We start from the raw sequence: 24,477 nt of genomic DNA, 5'->3' as shown, positions 1-24,477 counted from the left end.
AGCCTCTTACATTAAAAGGGGAAAGGGGGAAGGAAAAGTTGTTTTCCTTTAAATTTTTTTCCATCCAAAATATCCATTTGCAAAATAACTTCTCAGCCACGAGTCTCTGCCTCCCACTTCCTTGGAGACACGGGATGAAGTGTTAAGATGGTCACAATACAGCCCATATCCCAGATGAGAGGCACCAGGCTCTGGGTGCAGGGGTATGAGGAGTGATCTTGGTTCAGCAACACAGAAGGTTCAGAGAGAAGGGCAATGGCAGCAGGCTGGGAGTAGTGTTCTCTGCTGGTAAGAGTACCTTTCCAAACTTAGTTTATTTTAAGAACAGAAGCCCTATAAATCCATCAAAATGTTTAAAGCTCAAAAAAAGCCTTTGCTTAAGTAAACAACAAATAAAAACATTTTTCACATAACTTGTTTTTCTTCCTCCCAGAAATTGTAGTGCTTAGACTCCTATTTCATTAAAATAATAAAATTAAGGAAGCCAACTCTTCCAACTGCTGTGAGAGACTACATAACTACATATATTCTGCAGAAGCCAGATGACTATACAGAAGGTAAGAATCAGGTTAGGACACCAACCACCAACCCCTGAGTCTTACACATGACATCCCTAGGAGAGGTGGCCTAATGTGTGTGTGTCCAGCAGACCCTCTCCCCATCACTGCTCAGTCAGCAGCATATAAGTAAGCAGTATTTTGGGACTTCTTTACCTCCCTGGTGAACAGTAACAGATCAAGTTAGCAATATTAGATATATTCGATATATTAGAGGCTTCAGACTCAATTTTTAGAAAAGTATTTTTGTCTTTAAAACAAACTGATAAAAAGAAAGTAACACCATTTTACCTCGATCCATTTCCTTTCTCATAAGATAAACTTGTTTAAAATAAAATTTCTATCAGCTACGCAGAGACCTCTGGAGATCTAAAAGAACCAGTGATTCACATTTTGCTACATTCTCAAATTGCCATCTTTTGAGGGCCAATTAACCAACTAAAACTTAACACCTCAATACTGGCAAGGGTTCTACAAATCCTGGAAGAGAGTTGGACAGCTCAAATGTGAAGCATGAATTCATCTGCAATTAAAAGAAGGCTCTACCTTTCCACCCCAGGGGACGATGCTGAAATAGCCTTACCTCTGAGTCCCGCTGAGCCCATGCGTGCCTTCTCTTGTTGGTACACATCTCTCTGCTGCTGAGTAAGTGTCAAGGTCTGCCCTTTGCTCTGGTATGTAGTACAGTACTTAATTACTTGTTCGTAAGCACCTTTCATAAAACAAATCTCTGGTCTGTCCTAAGAAGAAAATGTACCAAACAAGTTTAATTTCAACTTGTACATACCTGCCATTGGAGTCCAAAATTAAGTGGCATTCATTTCTCATAATTCCCAGAGAAGTTACTCAAGCCTAAGGTTTTGACTGCCACCTGAACTCTGAGGATTAAATATTCCTATATGGGAGCTTTCTGTATCTTCTATAGAAAACATCTATCCCACCATCCCACACATTAAAGGCAATGCTATACTAAGCCCCAAATTTGGCACTCTGAAATGTGGAAAGAGGCTCACTGCAACATAACAGGAAATGGAAGAGAAATAACAGCTCACAATGGTTCAAGTTCTCTATTAGCTACTATATACATCTATATCTATCTACTTAAAACGCCATTTAATTCTCCCAATCACACTGTATTTATGGGTATTATCAGACTTTTTCTTTTATTTTTTATCATGGTAAATAATCTTCAAAAGCTTATAATGAAATACTGCAGTTTCCTGTCCAACGCTTCTCACCACTAGTCCTACTCCATGGAAGCAAAATAATTTTAACTTTCTTAGCTGTTTTCTCTGATATTTACCCTCATGTTTTTAACATGTTTATACTGCTACTCCATCAGTTATCAATTTTATACACTGTCTATTGTGTAAGATGTTAATTTCCCCATTTCTACTACCTATTCCCCCTCTCCCCATCTTTATGATATAGTTAAAGCAAAATATGCCAGTATTTTGTTTACAACAAGACTCCTTGCTGCTAAGCCAAATGTGGTAATGACTATAGCAGTTCACAAATATCCCAGTTCTCCTGGGAGGTAGGAATGTATTTCCCTATTGCCGTCCTCACTCCGAAACGGTCAGGTATGACTTGCTCTGGCCAATAAACATGAGTACTTGGTCACTTCCAAATGGAAACGTAGGTGCCGGTACACAATTTCCTATTCTTCTACCCCTGCTGTGACAGTGTGTGTTCACATTAAAATGGAGTTTCCATCTGCCTGAGTTACCAAATAACTACAATGAGCAGATATTTGGGGACAGGGAGGCAGCAGGAGAGCATGATGTTGTTTTCATGGCCTATCCTGATTGATAGCTCAAATAGGATACTTCTTTTCCTGTTCAAGTTTCGTCTTTTATAAAGTTAATAACCACCTCTTTGTTTTCTGTATACCTATCATTCATTCTTCCTAAACTCTTCAATGTAATATAAAACCCTTCTCATGGTATTTTTTCACATCAACAAAGAAGCAGATAAGCTATTACCGCTATATTATTACTGGAGACCGCCCTCCTTCACTCTTCTTTCCATTTCTAATTGGCTGATTTCTAGGCCTGCTGTACCACTGGCATCTAGGAACAACCCTCTACCTCTATCCTCACTGAATTTTAAGTCTTTTAAGTCTCCCTTTTCTTTTTTTCTTTTATCCACCACTATCTTTCTAAGAAAGGGTGTGTGGTGTGGGACACATTTTTCTTCTATCCTCACATTTGTAAGTTTAGCTAGGGATAAATTTCCTCTCATTTTGAAGGCTTTGCTCTATTATCTTCCAGCCTCCAGTGTCAATGTTTTCATTGAAAAGTATAAAGAAATTAAAGTAGTGCCCCCTTATCCAGGGTTTAATTTCCTGCAGTTTCTGTTACTTAGCAGCAGTCCAAAAATATTAAATAGAAAATCCCAAAAATAAATAATTCATAAGTTTCCAATTATACAACATTGTGAGTATGGTGATGAAATCCCACTCTGTCCTGCCAAGGACACCATCCCTTTGTCCAGCATATCCACACTGTATAGGCTCCCTGCCCACTAATCACTTAGTAGCCATCTATGTTACTGGATCGAAAAAAACATGGTATATATAAGGTTCAATATTATTCATGGTTTCAGGAATCCACTAGGAGTCTTGGAATATATCCCGCTGGGCTAAGTGGCAGACTACCATACTTTAGTTCCTAAGCCCTTTTATATGGTCTCCCCTTTGCTTAAAGCTCTCTAGAAGCTCTTCAAATTCTCCCTCTCCAAGTGTCCTCAAATTTCTTAATTATGGGTCCTGTGTTTATCCCTCACCCCACCCCGCTTTAACATACGTATTGTGCTGAGCAGTTGGTGGGCCACTTTATTCTAGATGCTAGTCTTTTCATTCTGGAAAATTTTCCAGCATTAGTTGATAAAATCTTCTCATTTTCTGTTCTTTCTTCCTATTACCTATTCCTATTACCCTTCCTATTACCACTATGGGGTAATTACTGGATCTTCTGTATTTATTTTGATTTTTCTTACCTTTTATACTCCACACGTCTTTGACTTTCTGTTCTACTTTGATACATTTCTTCACTTTATTTAATAAACATTTTATTGAAAGTTATTTTGTCTTTTTTATGGTTTTCGGAAATTTTCTTCAGCATCTGCCACTACCTTTCTCTAAGACCCCTTTCTCTGTTGGTTTGGTCTTTGGCTTTCATACTGAAGATTTTCTCCAAGTATCTAGTAATCCCTCCCTGTTCACTTGTATTTAAGAGTGAAGAAATTAAAAGACTAGAAGCTCCATGAGCACTGGCAGAGCTAAGGATCAACTGGTAAGCCTTGCTGTAAGGTGATGAGATGAAGTCCAGGAGTAGGTAAGTGCTTCCAATGAACAAAGAGCTTAGCTCAAAGGTGCCCCTTATGACAGGGCTCCCCAACTCCCAGGCAGTGGACCAGTACAGTCCGTCGTATGTTAGGAACCCAGCCACAAAGAAGAAGTGGGCTGCAGGCAAGCGAGCACTACTGCCTGAGCTCCATCTCCTGTCAGGTCAGCCAGGGCATGAGATTCTCATAGAAGCATGAACCCTATCATGAACTACACATGCAAGGGATCTAAGTTGTGCACTCCTTATGAGAATCTAAAGCCTGAGGATCTGAGGTGGACCAGTGTCATTGCAAAACCATCCCCTGCCTGTGGAAGAGTTCAAGGAAACCACTCCCTGGTGCCAAAAAGGCTGGGGACCACTGCCTTATGAGACCAAGCAGCTTTTCTAAAACTCTTGAATCTTCTTACTTAGGGAATGACAGTAGGGAGATGCCAGCCTTCATGTATTCCAAGAGACAAGTGGTGTTAAGAACTAGGGCTTTATCCTTCAGGACAATGACATCTTCTTAATCACTCTGTTTTCAGTCTTAAGGCTTAATCCTACCCTCTACTCTTATCCCCAGATTTCTGGTGTTCCACAGGGGTAAAGGAAGGCTAACCATCTGGCCTAAAGAAGCAGCAAAGGTACTTAGGGGAGTTCTATTGGTTCCTTATTCAGAATTTCAAATTTCTCTACTATTTTTAGCCTTATGCCTTACTGCCTGCCTTCAAAGGTACCTGGCACCTTTGACTCTTTCCTATACTTTCTCTTTCTGAGTTTATATCTTTTATTCCTTGTTAGTGATTTTGGTGGGTTCCAGGGAGGTAGTAGAGATAAATATATATTGTCATGTTCAAGTTAAAGTCCTTTAAAAGCAAACTATTTGAGCCACTGAAGTTACTTTTAAAATGGTAAGTTTCCCTATCTGTGTCAGGATGACTTCTTCTAGATCCTGAGTCACATCTGTGGGTTGGGTTTTGTTTGTTCATTTCACTGGTTGGTTTTGTTTTGCAAGAGGAACTCAGGTCGGCAAATGAGAAGAAAAATCAAATGTTTCCAAACATATCCTGCCACTTGCTGTCCCCCACTCCCACAACTAAGAAGATTTAATCTTCCAATGTAAAACTCTGGTGAGATTACATTAAAAGTTGCTGAAAAGTAAAATTATTAAACATTACAGGAGCCACACTATCTTGAAGTACCATGTGATGGTTTACAAAATGTAGTGAAACAGACCTATCAAAAAAAGTCATATGCATATTCTTGCCATATAACTATATGGTTAAGGGACATCAGCTGAAAATCACCTAAGTTTAATGCAATTTCTGAAAGCTTTACATTAAAAGGTTTAAAGTGAAAGGTATTTTATTTTCATAGTTTTATTTCCAATTGTCTTCTTTCACCTAAGCTTGTAAAAGTTCCTTTAAAGAATAGACGGAAATCTTTTTTTGGCCCTCATGAACATAGTTCCTGGAAGACTTCAATTCAAAGTTCAGTGTTAACCAACCTGGCCTTTCTTTTAAAACCTGTATGTTTCCACTTATATGAATGGAGATTCCTTCATTCCTGTTTTCTACAGAGACGTAATCATAGGTATCACATGCAAAAATCATGTGTTTGCTCATAGGTAAAAACATATAACCAACTAGTCATTCCTGTTAAAGGAACTATAAAAATAACAAATAAGTCCAGGCGTGGTGGCTCACGCCTGTAATCCCAGCACTCTGGGAGGCCAAGGTAGGAGGATCATGTGAGTCCAGGGGTTCGAGACCAGCCTAGGAAACATAATGAGACCCCATCTCTACAAAAAATAAGCAAAATTAGCCAGGTATGGCGGCACGTGCTTACAGTCCCAGCTACTTGGGAAGCTGAGGTGGGAAGATCACTTGTGCCCGGGGAGGTTGAGGTTGCAGTGACCCGAGGTCATGCCACCGCACTCAGCCTAAGCAACAGAGTGAAGGAAAGTTTAAAGTTTAAGGGGGTGGGTGTGTGTGTGTGTGTGTGGTGTGTGTGTGTGTGTGTATGTGTGTGTGTGTGTGTGTGTGTGTGTGTGTGTATATATATATATATTTTTTTTTTTTTTAGACTGGCTGTTGCCCAGGCTGGAGTGCAGTGGGGTGATCTTGGCTCACTGCAACCTCCGCCTCCCAGGTTCAAACAATTCCCCTGTCTCAGCCTCCTGAGTAGCTGGGACTACAGGCACACACCACCACACCCGGCTAATTTTTATATTTTTAGTACAGACAGGGTTTCACCATATTGGTCAGGCTGGTCTCAAACTCCTGATCTCAGGTGATCCACCAGCCTTGGCCTCCCAAAGTGCTGGGATTACAGGCGTGAGCTACCGCATCCAGCCTAAGCTTCAATATCTTTTAAAGTTAAGTTTCATCATCAAGCTGGTAATAGCAACTATGAGTGATGTAATTATATACTGTAGATAATTCAGAACTCTTATTACACTAACTGGAAAAATTTCTCAAGCACCCAGGAACAAGGTGGCAGCTTAAAATATCAGTATGTCATTTTGTCAGCTTGTAAGCTGGAGTAATCAACATGAATGACATACATTTGCAAACTACTTTTCACAAAGTAAAGTGGTTTCATTTGTTCTGAAGATAAGACATTCCTTCAGTGAAAGAACACAGATTGAAACACAGTCTGCAAAGACCTTATAAGGAACTGTCATGAAGAACAGAAAAAATTCTGAAAAAATCTGATGTCACAGCTTTAGGAGACTGAGACTAGGCTACAACTCATTTAAGCTGTTTGCTCACACAGCAAGAACTCCATGAATATATCTATGCATGGATTCTATAAGGAAAGACTATCAAAGAGAACACAAACAATTAAGAGATGAGTGTACTATTAATTACATGTACTTTAAAGCAACAAGTCTTTATTATGTACAATGACTAAACCCAAAGGCGGACAGTAAATGAAAAAATAGTCATCTAAGCTAAACAGGAAATAAGTATTCTTTAAACAGATGGATACCTGCTGTGTTCGGTGTACACACTTAACAGCCATCCACTTTTGCTCAGAGCTAAAAGGGTATTCAGCTTTTCTGATGTAGTCTTGTTGAAGTCCATCAAGACCCATCTATATGGCACAAAGAGAAAGTTAATTCTCACCTATACGTGATTTTTTCCTTTAACAAAGAACAAGGGTCACAACTTGTAACTAGGTTGGCTGGATTATTTTTCAGTTAATAGTGAAATAGTAAATGCTCCATCTATATATACTGTACTTCCCTACACATCAGCATACATTTTCAACATGAAAGCCCAGGTAAGTAGATATAGTCTAAGGCAGGTTTTCTGGATTGTACACTGACTAAACCTCCCACACCCACTGTATTAATCCCTCTACCAGCTCAAATTCTGAAAGGAAGCAGGATATAAATAAATAAAAGTACCCAACCAATTCTGAGCATGTATTTTTATGATCAATAGAAGTTTTATATTAAATCTCTCACTTCTTAGGGACTCAAATGGCTCACTTGTTATCATCCTAGTCCCTTACCCTCTACCATTTTATATCCTGAATACTACCAATCATGTTGCTGTTTTCCCTCCCAATAGCCTTTGCATCAATATCAAATATCTAAATATCAAAAATATCAAAAAATATCTTCCAAATATCAAAAAATGTTAAACTACTCAAAATTCTACCATGTATTGCTTTCTACTTTCTACTGAAACATGTTCAGGCTCTTCTTCTTGGCCTTAAAGGTTCTCCAGAAACCCACCACATACAGCATCTATAAAAATCCTCCTGGTCACGCAAATACGTTTCATTTCATCCAGTTTGGCCAACTCATTAGCCATAACCACCTCTATGCTCTTTTATTCCTCTCTACTTCTACTTTAGTTCATTCCCTAGCTTATCTCATCTAAACCCTTCCTATCCTTCAAAGCCCTCATATCCCAGCTCTGAATTTGCATTGTTCTTATATGTGACTCAAGTGTTTAAGATTTCAGTGTCTGCTGTCTTGGACTGCCTTTTGTCTCAAGAATGTCAATATAAATTCCCTACCTAAAATGTGAGGTCTCCGCCCATAAAAAGATAGTTTCATATTCTTTATCCCTCAAAGAAACTAGTATCTTTATACGCATAACACAGGAAATACTTGATAACTGATTCATGTTTTGAGTACTATGCTATTTTAGTTGTAAGGAGACCAAATGATACAGAAATGTGCTTTTCTGCCAAGGAAACTATATATTCTAAAACTATCAATTTTATTTCATTAAATATATTATAATAACCTATAATTCTATATTGTCTCTCATTTCAAGCAACCTCATTTAGAAGCCTCTTGCTTTATACAAGTATCAAAATGTTATCTGAATACTCTTAAAGGTAGGAATAGTTATTTTTGTTATGAGTGACAGGCTGGACTTACTAGGTTTCTCACTGAATCAAATATAGGACTTAGGGGATAAGAAGATGGATTGGGACAGATGAAAAGTTAACTGAGACTTCTTCTCCCCAAAACAAATTATAACTTCAAAATCATTTTGAGAAATTAACAAAGGAGAGAAAGGAAAGACTGGGAAAAGAAAGCTATTTTCTCATGACTGTGTTATTATCTTTATACAGAAATACTAAAGAATGTTGCCTTTTATTCATTCAAAAGTTAGTATTTATCAGCAATTACATACATTTATAAAGTATTTCACATGTAGATCTCAATACTGTGGAAGACAGGAACATTTCTTCACAAGAAATCAACGACTGCTCATTAGTTTGTAACTTGCATGTGAACAATAAAGTTATACTGAAAAAACTCTATACTTTACATTTATAGGAATAAAACTGATACCCAAAAGATAGTAAAAACAATGAAATAGTATGAGTTTTTTTCACTCAATACCTAAAAACCAGTAATACTGAAATTGACGACACTGCGTTCTGTTGTGAGGGCAGTGTCTCATATGTCAAAGAGAAATTTAGGTACGTACCTTCATTGCAAGAGCAATTAAGGCCCCTTCTGTTGGCTTCCCCATTAGAGTATTGTTTCTAATTACAGCATCATTGCACACACAGCCCGCCTAAGAAAAATACACATAAACTATGAACCTATCACTGTGTCTTAAGTCATTATGAAGAAAGCCACCGTCTAGGAAAAAAAGTATTTACCTCAACAATTCTGCTAACAGCTGGGTTATAGAATCCATGAACAACATCACCATCAACAATCACTTCCCCAAATTGATTATAGCCAACTCCAGTAACCTAAAGTTCACAAAGTGGGATCAATAATACAAACACTACAAACACGTGGTGGTGACAAGACCTATAAAACCCAAAAACTATAATGAGTTCTGTTCATTTTATTTTTAATGAAACTGTTAAAGTGTTTATCTAGAAAAGCATTAAAATTTGTCTTTAAAAAGGACATTTAGTGAAGAAATATAGATTCTAATTCTCATCACAATTATTAATCTAAAAAGACATTGTTTTCTAATTACAATATACTGTTAAAAGAATAAGCTATGAAAATATACATAAGTAAGCTTAAACTTATATGACATTACACTTATATAGCATACTACAGTTTGCAAAGAACTCAAATCCATTACCATATGTAACATATAACACAAAGCTGTGACTTAGACAAAAGCAGTACTTTTTGCAAACATGCAGGCCTCCAGACATTGAGATATATGCTAGCACTTACAAATCACTTTAACACAGCATATTACATACCAATTTTAAAAATCAGAGGTAGAGACAAACCAGGTATTTCTATCATAAGTCTAGAACAAGCCAAACGAAAGGAAATTTCAAAATAAAAATCATACAATTTAGTGGCCAGGTGTGGTGGCTCACATCTGTAATCCTAACACTTGGGAGGCCGGAACAGGAGAATCACTTTAGCCCAGGAGTTCAAGACCAGCCTGGGCAACAAAGCAAGATCCATCTCTATTAAAAATAAAAATAAATAAAAAATGTTTAATGACATTAATTGAGAGATAAAACAATTAACAAATGGTTAATGCATTACATACAGCATGACCTTACAACAAAAGAAAACCTAATATTCTACCTTCCATACCTGGATCATATAAGCACATGTAATCCCAATGACCCTTCTGAATCATCCAGAAAGGGCACATTCACCAACACAGCATGGGGGATCTTTGACCAGATCTAACACCGTAAATATCAAGAGTCTCTTTTCAAAACCTATGTAAAATGGACGTAAATAAACCCAGGTACAACTTCTGTCAATTTGCCTACTGCTTATTTTTCTCAATGAATTAGCTATAAATACATTTTAAATTACTGTACCCAACATAAGTAGTGGTAAGAGCATTCCAGTCAAAAATCCTGCACAGACTGAGTAGGATTAGACTTGTCCATAAGCACCTTCAGGAAGAGCTACCGCACAGTGATGTGCACTTAAGAGACAATGTATCAATATATAATTGTTAAAATAAAGGGATTCATTCATTCATTCATTCATTCATCAAGTATTTATTACTATGAAGCAGGCTGTGTGCTAGGCAATATAGTTCCTGCTCTCTTATAATGGGGAAAAGGGACAGAAAATTTTACCTAAGATAAGAACTAAGAGGTATGAAATGCTAAGACAACATATAACATAGGGCCACTTCTGGGTGTTCTGAAGAAGTGGGTTGGAATTAAGGTGCAAAGGATGAAGAGGCATTAGACTACCCTAAACAGTGACAAAGGCAGCAAAGTTCTTAAAGTAGGAATAATTGTGTCACATCGAAAGAACTATAAAGCCAGTATACTTGATGCACAGAAAGCAAAGGGTAGCATACAAGGATAGAGGGGAAAATAAGGGATAGAATATGTACGGCTTTGAGAGGCCACAGCTCAGGATCCTGATCACAATGGAAAACCACTGGAGTACCTTAATTTATGGAGTGACATGCTTAAAATTTGGTTCTAAAAAGATCCCTCAAGCTGCTTATGGAGTGAGGGCATCAAGAATGGACAAAGACCAGTCAAAAAGCTTTATCAGAATGGCAGGTGAGAAATGGCGGTAACTTAAAGAAGGTGGCTACAAAGTAGATGGCTGGGAAAATTCTTTAGGAAGTCAAAATTGGCACGATTTGATTATGGATAGATGAAGGGGTGACTGAAAGAGAGATGTCAAGGAGGAATCAAAGTTTTTGGATGCAACAAGTGTACAAGCGGAATGAGACAAAGACTTGGTAAAATCACAGAGAGAGAAAATAACTCCACTACTAATTTACAGCCCTTTTGAAGGTAAGACACTGGAACTGTTAGGAATGCTAAACACCAAGTTTCTTAAAGGGATACTGTTTTTGTTTGTTTTTAAAAACCTATAGAGTACCTCAGCATGCAGACCATCTGAAGTAAATATGTGAGTAACAGTCATTTCATTCTTCGTCAGTGTTCCAGTTTTATCTGAACAAATCACATTACAGCAGCCTAAAGAATTAAATCATTACAAGTCACCAAAAGAATCAAGGAGAAATATAAGTTCACTTAAAAAACAAATCAAAGACTAGAATCCTGTCCTACTTCTCTGAATTTTATAGATATCAAACTCATTGGTAATTTTAGATTAACTTCTCTCATTATGCTTGTTTCAGCATAAGGTGCAGTTTCTGAAATTAAAAATAAAAATTAGATGATGACATGTTCTTATTTATATACAGTTAGTTTCTACAAAGCTATTTCACATTAGCTTTATGTAATGATCTTATATAACATCTTTTCTAGAAAGTTTGGAGAGTTCCTAAATATAAACCCATATAATTTCTTCAATCAGGAATTTTCAAGGTATTTCAGCTTCTCATATATGGAGAAGATACTAAAATACAAACTAGAAATTAAATTCAGTACATTTTTGGAGTTTCAAAGCATATTGCACATAAAGTTTTGTTACAGCAATATAACTACTGTAAATTTGCTGTTCTTACAGGCAAATTCAACTCAAGTATGACATTTGGGATCTGTAATAATACATTATCTTCTTCGACATGTCACAAGAAAAAAATTCTATTAATTTTACTCCAAGATTTCAGTTGTTGTATGGATTTTCTTAACATGATTTGAGCATTAGAACATGACGTAGAAAGATTTTTCTTCAACTCCCCTCACCTAAGGGATAGGAATTTTTAATTGCCTTTTTTGGTTGTTAAAACCATATCCAATTTTGCCATAAGCCAAACATCATTATGCAAATCTCTAAGATAAAAATTGTAAAACTCTGAGATGATTCACTATTGACACAAACTTACGCATCATTGCATAAGAATGCTCTTAACACAGACTTACCCAGAGTTTCAACAATAGGCAGTTTTTTCACAATGGCCCTTTTCTTCACCATTCTCATAACACCAAGAGCTAGTGTCACTGTGACCACAATGGGGAGACCTTCAGGAATTGCTGCTACAGCCAAACTATAACCAATATATACAAAGTATTAAAATGTAGGTTAAACAGCACTCACAGCAAAATTTAAATTGGATGTTACTTAAAGCTTAATAAAATGCAAAATTAATATAGTCAATACCTAAAAAATAAACTCAAAAGGAAGAGAAAGTTAACATTTACTGGATTACCTAGTAGCTGCCAGGTTAAGCACAGTGGTTAAAAAATGTAGGTTCTGACATCAAATTGCCTGGATTTGTATCCCTGGCTTCACCATCTCTTACTTGTGTGATCCTGGGCTACTTACTAATCTAGCTCTGTAGTTTACTGTCCTCATCTATAAAATACAGATAACTACAAATGTTCAAACAAAAACTCATACATGAATGTTCACGGCAACACTATTCACGATAGCCAAAAGATGGAAACAGGCCAAATATTCATCAACTGATAAATGTAAAATTGTGACATCCATGCAATGGAGTATTACTTCAGCCACAAAAAGGAACGAAGTACTAACACATGCTACAACACGAATAAACCTTGAAAACATTATGCTAAGTGAAAAAAGACAGATACAAAAGGTCCCATATTATATCATTTCATTTACATGAAATATCTAGAATAGGCAAATCCATAGAGATAGCAGATTAGTGAGTGGTTACCAGGGACTAGGGGAAGAGGAAAACTGGGGAGTGACTGCTTAATGTGTACAGGGTTTTCTTCTGGCATGATGAAAAGGTTCTGAATCTAGATGGCAGTTAACAGTTGTAAAACATTGTGACCATACTTAACTCCACCAAATTAACTCTTTAAAACTGTAAATTTTATGATATGTGTATTTTATCACAGTTTAAAAAATTATTTCACTCTTGCCTTTTATAATTAAAAAATAACAAGCCTTTCTTTGTGCCATTTCAAATACTATCTCTTGACTCTGCTAGAAATAAGGACATAAGCAATTTAACCCTTCATTCTACCACTGTTCCCTCTGCTGCTTCTACTTCCTAATTTCCATTACCAACTTTTTCTTTGCATAATCTAGTACATTAGTAATCTAGCACATTTTTGTAATCTTTGCATAATCTAGTACATTTTCTATAACTGTAATTGACTTTTTCATGCTTTATTTACTGGTTGATTTTAAAGTTGAAAGCACATAAGCAACAATATTATTGGCTAAACAATACACACTGAAGAGTCAAGAAATATGTATTATCATTAATACTTCATTTTCTCCTTTGGGCTACTCAAAGAGAATGTTCCTAGTTCAAACGGAATCCTTTTTTTTTCTTTTTTCTTTTCTTTTTTTTTTTTAAATGCTTCCATTAAGGAAAAATAGGCATCATCACTTACAATCTAGATACAATGAATCTTTTCGATCTTTTATATTTAAGTCATCTTAGCAAAACTTTGCAGAGGAATAAATAAATTGTAAAAAACTTCACTCTAAATTTTCATTTTAATGATAACCCAAAATTATTCCTGGACTTGAAGGCATCTATACCTGAAATGGGTAACATCTTTTGGATGCAACTAACTGCTCATCTACTGTTTTTGGTGAACTTGGAACATATTTATCTTATAAATATTGATTTCAGATTTCAAAAAATATTTCTAACAGGCTCTAGCTTATTAATCTAGTTCTTCTTTCTTGCATTTGTTCTGTCAAATTGCAACACTTCTAAAACCACTGATGGCTCCCAATTGTGTTGAAAAGAGAACAGTTATCTTCTTTGGTCCATGACTGCAAAACATTTTCAATTTTAGATTTATAAACACCAATTACAATGATGAATCCAGTGAATTTTTATACTTCTCCATAATCTATTTCCTTTTAATCACTTTTATATTCATACCAGCCTTCAGCATTTCTCCACTTAAAAGCAGTATGAAGTCAATGCTGATAAACAAGCATCATAAAAGATGAATGAAATAGGGTCATACATTCGTTTAACAAAAAGAGATGGTCCAGATTCTTGCTGAAAACTACTGCATGATAGAGTCCTTGCTGCAGAATGATTAACTGGAAGAGAATACCAGTTTCTTTTCTGTCCTTAAAAACAGACTGCTCACTCATCAAAATTAAGGTGTTTGAGAAGATCTAGAGTATCATCCAAAGACTCAGTCTTGAGATTTCACTTATATTATTAATTTCACCCACATCATTACAGCCTACAGTGCTTCTATTTGGCTCTTTGCACTGATCTTCTGATATGTCTAATAATTGTGAAAAGTCTTCTCTGTCAATTATTCTCTTTGCCATTATAGTAGAAAGTGAAAATTTTTGAATTCTCATTTTTGTTCAATGAAAGCTGTAACAAACAAACCTAAAGATTGTGCCTTTAGACTTCTTTTACACCTTCTTAAATGATGCAATACTTTAGGCAACATAATAAGAAAACTAAAGATTAAGAGAATAGTGATGATTTACTTTATTATTACATCAGCTTTCTCAATGATTCCATCATTTTTCTGCTTTCTTATTGTTTTAGTCATCTTCAGCACTCTTGCGAATAATTGTTAAAATAATTCCTAGGGTGAAGAAATTGTAAAATACTTCAAGAAAGAGGAAAAATAGGATCATTAAAGGTCCCATAATGTAGCTTATATTTATAAAAGATTCCAATGGATCCATACTGCAAAACAGAATTGCAAAATAGAATGAGTTTTATTCTATTTGAAAATTTTTAAGTTTCTTGTCCTTTGGAAGACCTTGAAGAAAGAACAGAAGTTATGATACGTCAATCTGTACAAACAGAACTCAAAAAAAAACCCCCAAATCCTCAAAAACTAAAAATGATCCAGTGGATAATATGTCAATGTTTAATATCTCAAACTTATTCCCCATTTTAAATGTATTTTATATTTAACCCATGGCGTTTTTAAATACAAATTTAAACCAAGAATTTCAAATTGCATTTTCACCCCCTCCCTTGAGAAAAAAAAACATTCTTTCACTATATCACAAATATCTTTTTACGTCTTATTCATTCTGATTCCTCGTAATCTATTTGACTTTTCTTTTTGAAAGACATTGACTTTTGTTCTAATATTTGAAATATTTCCTATGCCTACAACAGATGTCTACCAGGACTTCTTTTTCTTAGATGCCTAAGTAAGTTCTTGCCCTTTCTTATGTCTATTATCATCTTCCTTTCTTTCACCCTTGTTTTGCTGGAATTCATACAAGGATGGGTAGGAAATGAATGTCCTGAGTACTTGCCTACCTATTTGTAACTAATTGGACCAATCCTTTGGCTAGGCCTAATTTACAGATTTATGAGCAACTGTCCCCTAATTTGTTACCACTGCGCCACTGTATTCTAATGCAATCTGATGTTGCTGTGGATGAAGAGTTAATAAAATAATCTTCCCCTTCTGGATTTGATTAACTCTAGTTCTATTCACCTAGTGACCTGGTAAGAATAATATGTCAAGTATGCTGCTAGATAACACTGCTATGATTAAGGGATCCCCTGACTAATAAAATCTCTCTGGACTAGGAAAGTTACAATTATCTTATTGGAAGTCATTGCTTTGAGTTTCTCGAGTGTAGTAACTCTTGTAACTAGACATGTCCCTTGCAGGCGTCTGGAAACGCATGTTTCAAAATATGTCTCTCATAGAACACGAGATATTTTAACCCAAGGTAGATCCCACACTCACAAGGTTGACCTTATCTTCTTGTACTTGAGTGAATTGCTACATGGACTGCTGCGGACTCTCAAGAGAAGGTTGCGTGAAGTTACCCTGCTGTGTTCAGGGCACAGGTATCAGATGTGGTCTGTGAAAGTCTTGTGAGTTGGAATGTTCAGAAGAACCCAAAAAGACCCTGTGGTAGAAACTGCAGTTGCTAATGAGAAGTCTGACGCCAGCGTAGTTACCCTTCCTTTGTAGATGACCTGACTTTTTTTCTTTAGTTTCACAATTATGTATCAAGGTTGAAGTTTTTTCCATTCTGCTTGGCATTTAGTGAATCCTTTCAATCTATAAAGACTTACTTTTTGCCTTAGCTTGAGAAAATACTTGTGTGTCATATCTTATGTAATTTTTGAAACTCCAATTAGGTACAAGTGGTATTTCCTGAAATTATTCCTCTTTATCATTTTATCTCATTCTTTCTAAGACTTTTTACTCTTTTTGGGGGGAGACCTCTTTGAATTTATATTACACCCCTACAATTGAATTTTTAATTTCAGCAATCATAATCTTAATTTCTAAAAACTCTTTTTGTTCTCTGATCCTTTTCTACAACAATTTATCTCACGGATGCAGTTTCTTCACAAGTCTCTGAAAATACAAACACTTGGTTTTTAAATTTGTCTTCATTTCTTCAATGTTTCGTTTTCCTCTGAAATTGATTATTCAATTTCTGTATTGTGAACTTTCTCTTTCATGCTGCTAGTTTTCAATTTGACAATCCTTAACTGTCTATTTATATATAAAAAGGCAATAATGCATTAGTAATTCCAGACATTTAGTATGGGTTTTCTTCATTACCATATACATACATTTTCATTTTTCTAAGGAAAATTTTAATATATGATTTCTGAACTATTTATGTAGCGATATTATACTCTTATGGGCTCCATGTAATACTGATCTCCATAATAAAACGTAAGCTATGTACATTAGAGAAATAAAAGAGGCAAAAGAGACTCCAATTATAAAGTATTGAGACTTACCTTACACTAATAGTAAACATTTCCAGGATATCTTTTCCCAGTAACCAGCCAACCAACATGATGATTCCTGAAAGATAATTAAATAGTTATCTTTTACATACAACCACCTATAAGGAACAGAACAAGCTGAAGGAATCTAAAACATCCCTTGACAAAAAAGGGAAAGCATATCAGATCACAATTACAAGATTTTATAAAAATCCATTAAACAGGGGAGGTTAAAGTTAACACTGCTTAATGTGAATGCTGTGCATACTCACATAGGTACATGTATGCACACACACACCACACATGCACACACACACAGTTTTACTTTTGGTTGACACTGCTCCTACCCATCCCTTAAAGCAGTAATATTTTATTATTTTTTTAAAAATTACCAGTATGTTCATACAATGAAAAAAAGAAGGTGGTAGCAAACATATAGGTCTTCTATTTAATATCAAATATGCAAAATTAAACCCTAAAACTTTATTTTCCATAACACAATATCCAGACACTTCTCAGCAAATCCATACTACATACAAAGGGACACTTAGGACTTGGCTCAAAAAGCGATGTGCCTTATGTTAAGCACCTAAAATTACTACTTTCATGGCATTTCAAAAATTTAAAAATCAATTAAACCAATACTCCTTGCTTTAACCTTTTATCTTTGAAAAGAATAGGGGGGAAGGGGCACACAAGCAGGTTTGTGAGGAAAAAGCAAACAGATTCATGAGAGGTTTGATAAAATAAGCTATCTCAAGATTGCAAATCAATATGAACATTTAAGACAAGTTTTTTTTTATCTTTGTATAACTAAAGATTATCCAAAGAGCAACCTTCTAAGATCCTATCCCAAATACTATCATGATGAAAGAAATTATGTCCAAAGGATTATACCAGGGGTCAGCAACCTATAATCTGTGGGTCTCCTATCTGCTTATGTAAATGAAATTTGTTGGAACATAGCCACACTCATTTATTTACATATTTTCTATGATTGTTTTCATGCTAATGGCAAAGTAAAGTATTCCCAACAGAGATCATATGGACTAAAATATTTACTATCTAGTTCTTTACAAAAAAAAAAAAAAAAAAACTATTGCTGACCCCTGATCTAGCTCTTGACCTTGGCAAGAAAAATTATGTCCAATGTAATATACTAACATAAAACCAGAGATTCATAAAGTTGAAACATATTTATTACTAAATTTGAAATGGTTTATGGTGTAGTGCTAACAGAAACTGCAAAGATTTAATTGGCTAGAATGCCCTTCAATTCATCAAATTCACTATAAAATTTCCAGAAAATGAAGAGCAATAATCAAATGGAAGGAGTTATGAGGGCATACACACCAGTGAAACAAAAACAACTAAGATAACTTCCTACCTTCTACTTTATGTTTATAATGAAGATAGATGGATAAACAGAATTACTATTTAAGAAGTTATTTCAACTAATATTGTATTAACACAAATGTTGCTTTAAAATTGCATTATTCCTGTAATCCCAGCACTTTGGGAGGCTGAGGCGGGCAATCACATGAGTTCAGGAGTTTGAGACCCGCTTGGCCAACATGGTAAAATCACGTCTCTATTAAAAATACAATAAAAAAATTAGCCAGGTGTGGTGGCGCACACCTGTAATCTCAGCTACTCGGAAGGCTGAGGCAGGGAAATCGCCTGAACACCAGGAGGTGGAGGTTGCAGTCAGCCGAGATTGCGCCATTGCACTTCAGCCTGAGCAACAAGAGTGAGACTCTGTCTCAAAAAAAAAAAATTGTATTACTGACTTTGAAATACTAAGCTAGCTGGAATAATTAACATGGTAAGAAAATTAAAGGAGAAAAGACTCCAAAATTAATGCAAGTGCTTAATGTGTGATAAAAACATGACTTCAATCCAATGAATAAAGACTGGATTACAGAATTAATGGGATAATTAACTTGAGTAAAAAAGTTAAAACTCTGCCTTAAGCCATGTACTAAAATAAATTTTAAATAAAATAGTAAAATGTCAAAAATAAAAAACTATACAACAATGTTTTAATAAATGTTCTTATAAACATGAGGTTGGGAAAATCTTTAGGAATAGAACAAAACCAACTTAATTGCAGAGATTATCAATAGGAGAGTGATAACAGACTCTCAAGGAAAAGGAGATGTTTTAACCCACCTGTGTCTGAGGTTGCAATTTTTTGAATTTTTGCAACCAGACCTTGGCAATGACCTTGAGCAGTAGGATATAAATAACTCCCACATGCTTAGCGTTCCAATAATGGAACACTAGGCATAAATAGTTAATTACATATATTGTCCTCTTACCAAGTTTATTCCACATGCCTCAAAGGCAACTTAAATGGGGGAAAAAAATACTTATACAACAAAAAGATTGATAATCTAGTCATATAAAAAGCTTTTATCAATCTAAGACTCAAGACACAAGAAAAGGGACAAAAGAAATCGTTGGCAGGTCATAAAATGAAATAAAAATGATCAACCCACACATGACAAAGCATTCGGTTTCCCTAATAATGAACTGTGAAATCAAATAATGAGAACTCTTTCATTTACGGTTGAAGTTAATGACAATACTTAAAGCTGGCCAAAAATTTAAAAGTTACATGGATCCCCTTTGACTAAATAATTTTATTTCTAAGAATTCTAAGAATTTTTCCTTAAAAAAGAGAGGTATTTACCAGAAGATACCACAATGAAGAAGTATTTATATGACAAAAAAAATCTCAAAAAATCCTAAATGTCTAGAAGAGGTCTTCTTATACGTTTTCCCACAAAATAGAATATTATACAACCTTTATGTTTGTTTTATGTGAGCATCAACTTAATGACAAGAGTTTTATGGCAGGATATGTGAAATAAAAATAGAAAAGCAGTCCATAAAACTATAGTATTACATTCTTGTTGACGACTAGAAAGACAAATACTAAAATGTTTAAAGAAATATTTTCTGATTATAAGAATCAGAGTTCTATTTTTTCTTTGTTGAAATGAACAATGACTAGTAGTCTTATAATTTTAAAAAGTATTAAACTTAATAAAAAAAGAAGCCAATAAATAAAACTAGAATAACACCACCCTTCACATTCAAAAAACAAAACTCAAATAAAAATATATACATACTCACTCTTCTCTTACCTATTATACCGAAGGAGTAAAAGGAAAGTTGTTTTCCTAAGAGGTCCATGCTCTTCTGCAGAGGGGTTTTTGGTGCCTTGATAAGTTGAAGAAGAGCGTCACCACAATTAGCTATATTTACTAAGCTTTATCAAGTGCCAGGGGCTTGCTAAGTGCTTGACAAAGCAATTCCTAAGTTAACCATACAACTCTCCCATAAGGTAAATAATCACCTTCACTGAGAAAACTGAGACTTAGATTTTACACAATGCCCAACATCACACAATGAGGAACAGAAATTCTCTATTTTTAAAAACCTGTTTATTATTTGAAAAGGTCCGTTCTCTCTATGCTTCCTTTTGAGGAAAAATCTGTTCTCCCTCCTACCAACCACTGCAGGACTTCATTACCATCAGCTGCTCTCTCACTTACTTTTCCAATTTTCCCCTTTCTGTATCCACAAACATGCTAGTAACCCAGGTCTTTTAATCCCCCTTCATCTGCTAACCCTGTTCTCTATTCATCCCTTCACTGCCACGTCTCTTGGAATGAGTTCCCACTTTGCATCGCATACCGGAGTTTTGGCAGGTTACCTGAGAAGTCTAGAGGATTTGGGAAGAACATGACATTTGCAGAATGCAACTTCTTTTTATAACAAGCAAGTATTTAAAATGAACTCATCTTTAATACTTTTAGCCGAGAATATCTTCTAGGTTATTTTACTTGGCAATCTTTTCCCTGCCACCCTTACTTGGAATTATGTGAAGTTGAAAAAATTTGATAGAAGACATATTCTAAGGTACAAATATACTAATTACTAATCCTTAAAATTACCACAACACTAATTTCTGAAAATAATAAGATCTACAAATAAGTGGCTATAAGCCTTTTTCTGCTATAAACAATGAGTAAAGCTCAAAATCCTTTAGAATACTAACAACATCAATTTAGACCTTTTCAATTACAGGCTTTCCAATTATGTTTCTAAACAGAGACAACTGATTTCCATTCTGAATAAAATACTGCTCTCAATAGTATATAAAATAATCCAACATTCTCTACTTACAATGAAGAATTTCAGATTTGGAACAAATACATCATTAACATATTAAGTACTCACCTCTTCTGCTTGCATCATTTTAAAAACCTCCCCAAATTCAGAATTTTCTCCTGTTCCAATGACAACACCCTAAGGGGAAAAACAGGAAAATACATTTACATCCAGATGAAATGTAAACCAAAACACATACACACACACATCCAACAACTTTCAAAGTCTTACCTACAGTGAAGATGTCTAACACACACACTCCTAAGATTTCCTCAGCAAATTTACTTTTTTATGTTACTGTCATTAGCATTTGCCCCTTATGATTTAAACCCTGGAAACAAACATTACATTAAACGTATTGCTGGCCGGGTGCTGTGGCTCACACCTATAATCCCAGTACTTTGGGTGGCCGAGGCGGGTGGATCACTTGAGGTCAGGAGTTCGAGATTAGCCTGGTCCACATGGTGAAATGCCAGCTCTACTAAAAATACAAAAAATTAGCCAGGCATGGTGGGATATGCCTGCAATCCCTGCTACACGGGAGGCTGAGGCAGGAGAATCACTTGAACCTGGAAGGTGAAGGTTGCAGTGAGCCAAGATCACACCACTGCACTCCAGCCTGGATGACAAAGCGAGATTCCGTCTCAAAAAAAAACGTATAGCAGACTCAATTCTGAGGCCTATTTTTTGCCTATATTAGTATTTCTGAAATACAAATATGTATTATACTCAATAGGAGACATTTAATATAGTTTCTTTTTACCTCTAGTGAATGGTGTCTTTTGCACTGGTGGCGTATCAGAATTAAGGAAACGAAGCATTTGAAATCGATCAACAGGTGAACAATATATAGTCAGATTATTACAGCCAGTATCATATCAACTAAATTAAAATTTATTTAATAATAAACACATCCATGAAAACACTGTTTCTCTCTTTAAAAAGAAACAGGTATTGAGGATTATCCATTATCTGGGAAACAGCAGAACTATGGAAATATCATACTTCAGGGACACAGATTCTCCCCAGTTTCACAAATAGATGTAACAGGTTAAGTTCAATTTTATCTTTTGTCATGTATTTGAAAAATTCCACATAAAATCAGCAAAAAATAATTGAGAAAATAGTTTCAAACAAAGGAACTGCTTTTTTCAAATCAGGAAAAAAAATTTACCTTTGCTTTGCCACATCTGACCAGTGTTCCCATAAAGGCAATGTTACTTCTCGATGCAAGATCTCCATTAGTTGCAGCTGGCTGAGGAGCTGTCACCTTAGAACAAGGCGTTGTCTCACCTGTCAAGCTGGACTCATCAATGGAAAGATCCACAGCCTTAGTGAACATAAAGAATCCCAGATTCAAATTTTATGCTACATTTAACATCTCTAGAGTTCATAACCATGATCACTTCTTCCTCAAATATCCCTTTTCCATTGATTAGCCACATCTTGTATCAAAACCATCACTCTAAGACACAAGACCAGAATCAGTACAATCATATTTTAAAACACAATTAAGTCAACAAAATCTAAGACATGCAAAGTAGAATGCTGTACCATGAGACTAGATTAGCCTAAAATTGAAAATACAACTAGGAAAAATTTGACACTAGCTAAGACTCAATCTTCATCAAGAGAAAACTCAACTTTTCATGACAAAATATTATTTCCTAATTTTGTCAAGTCCCTAAACTTCTGGAAATATGGCTTGGCAAATTAAAACCATTGACGATGACTCTAAGTGATACATGAATAAAGGGGAAAAATGTTACTTAGAAATCATTTCATCATTTTGGAATCAATTTTCATAAAATCATTCTTGCTATACATGCCGTTTATTCCAAATTACAATTTGCAAGACTCAAAAATGTATACAAATGTTTTCATGCAGATCATAACTATCATAATATCTTCCAACTCTGCAACAGGGCTCAATTTTGAAGGCTTCACTCCTGACACAGTATTTACCTACCCAAGTATACAGAAAAAAGAAAAAAAAACTATTTTATGAGTATAGATACATACACACATACATACATACATACATACATACATACATACATACACACACACACACATACACACAAACAAGTAGGGGAGAGGACTAGGGCCAAGTAAGTCAGAAATAGTTAAGAGTTAAACAGCTTCCACTACTCTCAAAACCTTCTGCTCTCAAAACCTTCAATACATTAATATGAATCACCTAAACAGGAATACAGATATACAGCAAAGCTTCTGAAAGGAGGACAGCATCACATACACTACCTCAGAACTTGTTAGAAGTAAGACTCCTTTGCTCCACCCAAAACACAGGGTGGAAAAAGTAAACCTAACAGACTATATTTACAAGCCCTCCAGGTGATTCTGTTGCAAATTTCCATCCATTTTATTCCAGAAGCAATTATTCAAGGGTCCTTAGGATACTCTGTAAGAAACTAGGAATTAGTTCATGACTTTACTGATTTTACAGGCTCATTCATTCACCCAACAAACATTTACTGACTATCAGTGTTAGGCACTAAGCAAGCTCCTGGAAAGAAAACAGGATAAATTACTGCACAGTATCACTGCTATTTTAGGCTGAGTCAGCATTCTCAATCAGGCCTTTCTTAACTCTCAGTTCACACCATGTACCAAGTATTCTAAACTTAAATCTTCTTTTTCTTTTTTTTTTTTGGCGGGGGGGGTGAAAAGTTACAAACTACATCTTTTCAAATGGTTCATTTCTGAGCATAAAAACCTCAAATAACCTCATGTAAAATGATTATTAAAAATTGGTTCACAGAATCTTCATCTCCTCAACAAAACTGTTTTAATTTGATCAACAACATTCCTACATTCACTTAACAAATATTTATTACTGCTTACAATGTGCCAGGCCCTGCGCTTTATCACACACAGTAGGAGAATAAGCAGTGAACGAAACAAAGTTTCTACCCTTGGATATTAATGGGAAAGTGATTTTAAACAAGAACGAGTATATAACATAATGCCAGGTAGGGGGAAAACAACAAACATAATAAAGATAGAGTCACATTTTAGAAGAAAACATTCCCCAAAACCAGGTAATCCTCTGCAGAGCCCTGACAGACCTGAGAGCTCCAAGGCTGGGCCATAATTAGGGAGAGTGGATTTCATGTAAAGGCAACAAAAAGTACAAAGACCCTGGGGACAGGAACATGCTTGGTGTGTTTGTGTATTAGGCAAACATATAACTGCAAAAATAACAGTAACATTAGATTGTTAAGTTTTAAAATATTCATCATGAAAATAAATATAACTCCGAAGAGACAAAATTGTGCTAGCATTTCCCAAAAGTTTAGATAATATGACAATGGAATGCATTTTAGTATCAAA

General features: G+C 35.4%; 1 protein-coding gene across 7 annotated transcripts in view; it reads right to left on the bottom strand.

Moving 5' to 3' along the window:
* ATP2C1 (ATPase secretory pathway Ca2+ transporting 1) overlaps window positions 1-24,477 on the bottom strand; it is a 160,082-nt gene that overhangs the window by 39,994 nt on the left and 95,611 nt on the right. For all 7 annotated transcript variants that reach the window (XM_054483251.2, XM_054483252.2, XM_054483256.2 and 4 more), the window contains 10 exons: window positions 22,298-22,453; window positions 21,193-21,261; window positions 20,094-20,169; window positions 16,954-17,020; window positions 12,170-12,294; window positions 11,220-11,317; window positions 9,029-9,124; window positions 8,851-8,940; window positions 6,881-6,985; window positions 1,141-1,297 (listed from right to left, as the gene is read on the bottom strand). In XM_054483251.2, the coding sequence (XP_054339226.1) occupies window positions 1,141-1,297; window positions 6,881-6,985; window positions 8,851-8,940; window positions 9,029-9,124; window positions 11,220-11,317; window positions 12,170-12,294; window positions 16,954-17,020; window positions 20,094-20,169; window positions 21,193-21,261; window positions 22,298-22,453 (1,039 nt within the window). The remainder of the gene's footprint in view (window positions 1-1,140; window positions 1,298-6,880; window positions 6,986-8,850; window positions 8,941-9,028; window positions 9,125-11,219; window positions 11,318-12,169; window positions 12,295-16,953; window positions 17,021-20,093; window positions 20,170-21,192; window positions 21,262-22,297; window positions 22,454-24,477) is intronic.

Source organism: Pongo pygmaeus, chromosome 2 (assembly GCF_028885625.2).
Source record: "Pongo pygmaeus isolate AG05252 chromosome 2, NHGRI_mPonPyg2-v2.0_pri, whole genome shotgun sequence".
Lineage (NCBI taxonomy): Eukaryota > Metazoa > Chordata > Mammalia > Primates > Hominidae > Pongo > Pongo pygmaeus.
Note: the sequence above shows the minus strand (reverse complement) of the source record. Positions and strands in the feature narration are given on the sequence as shown.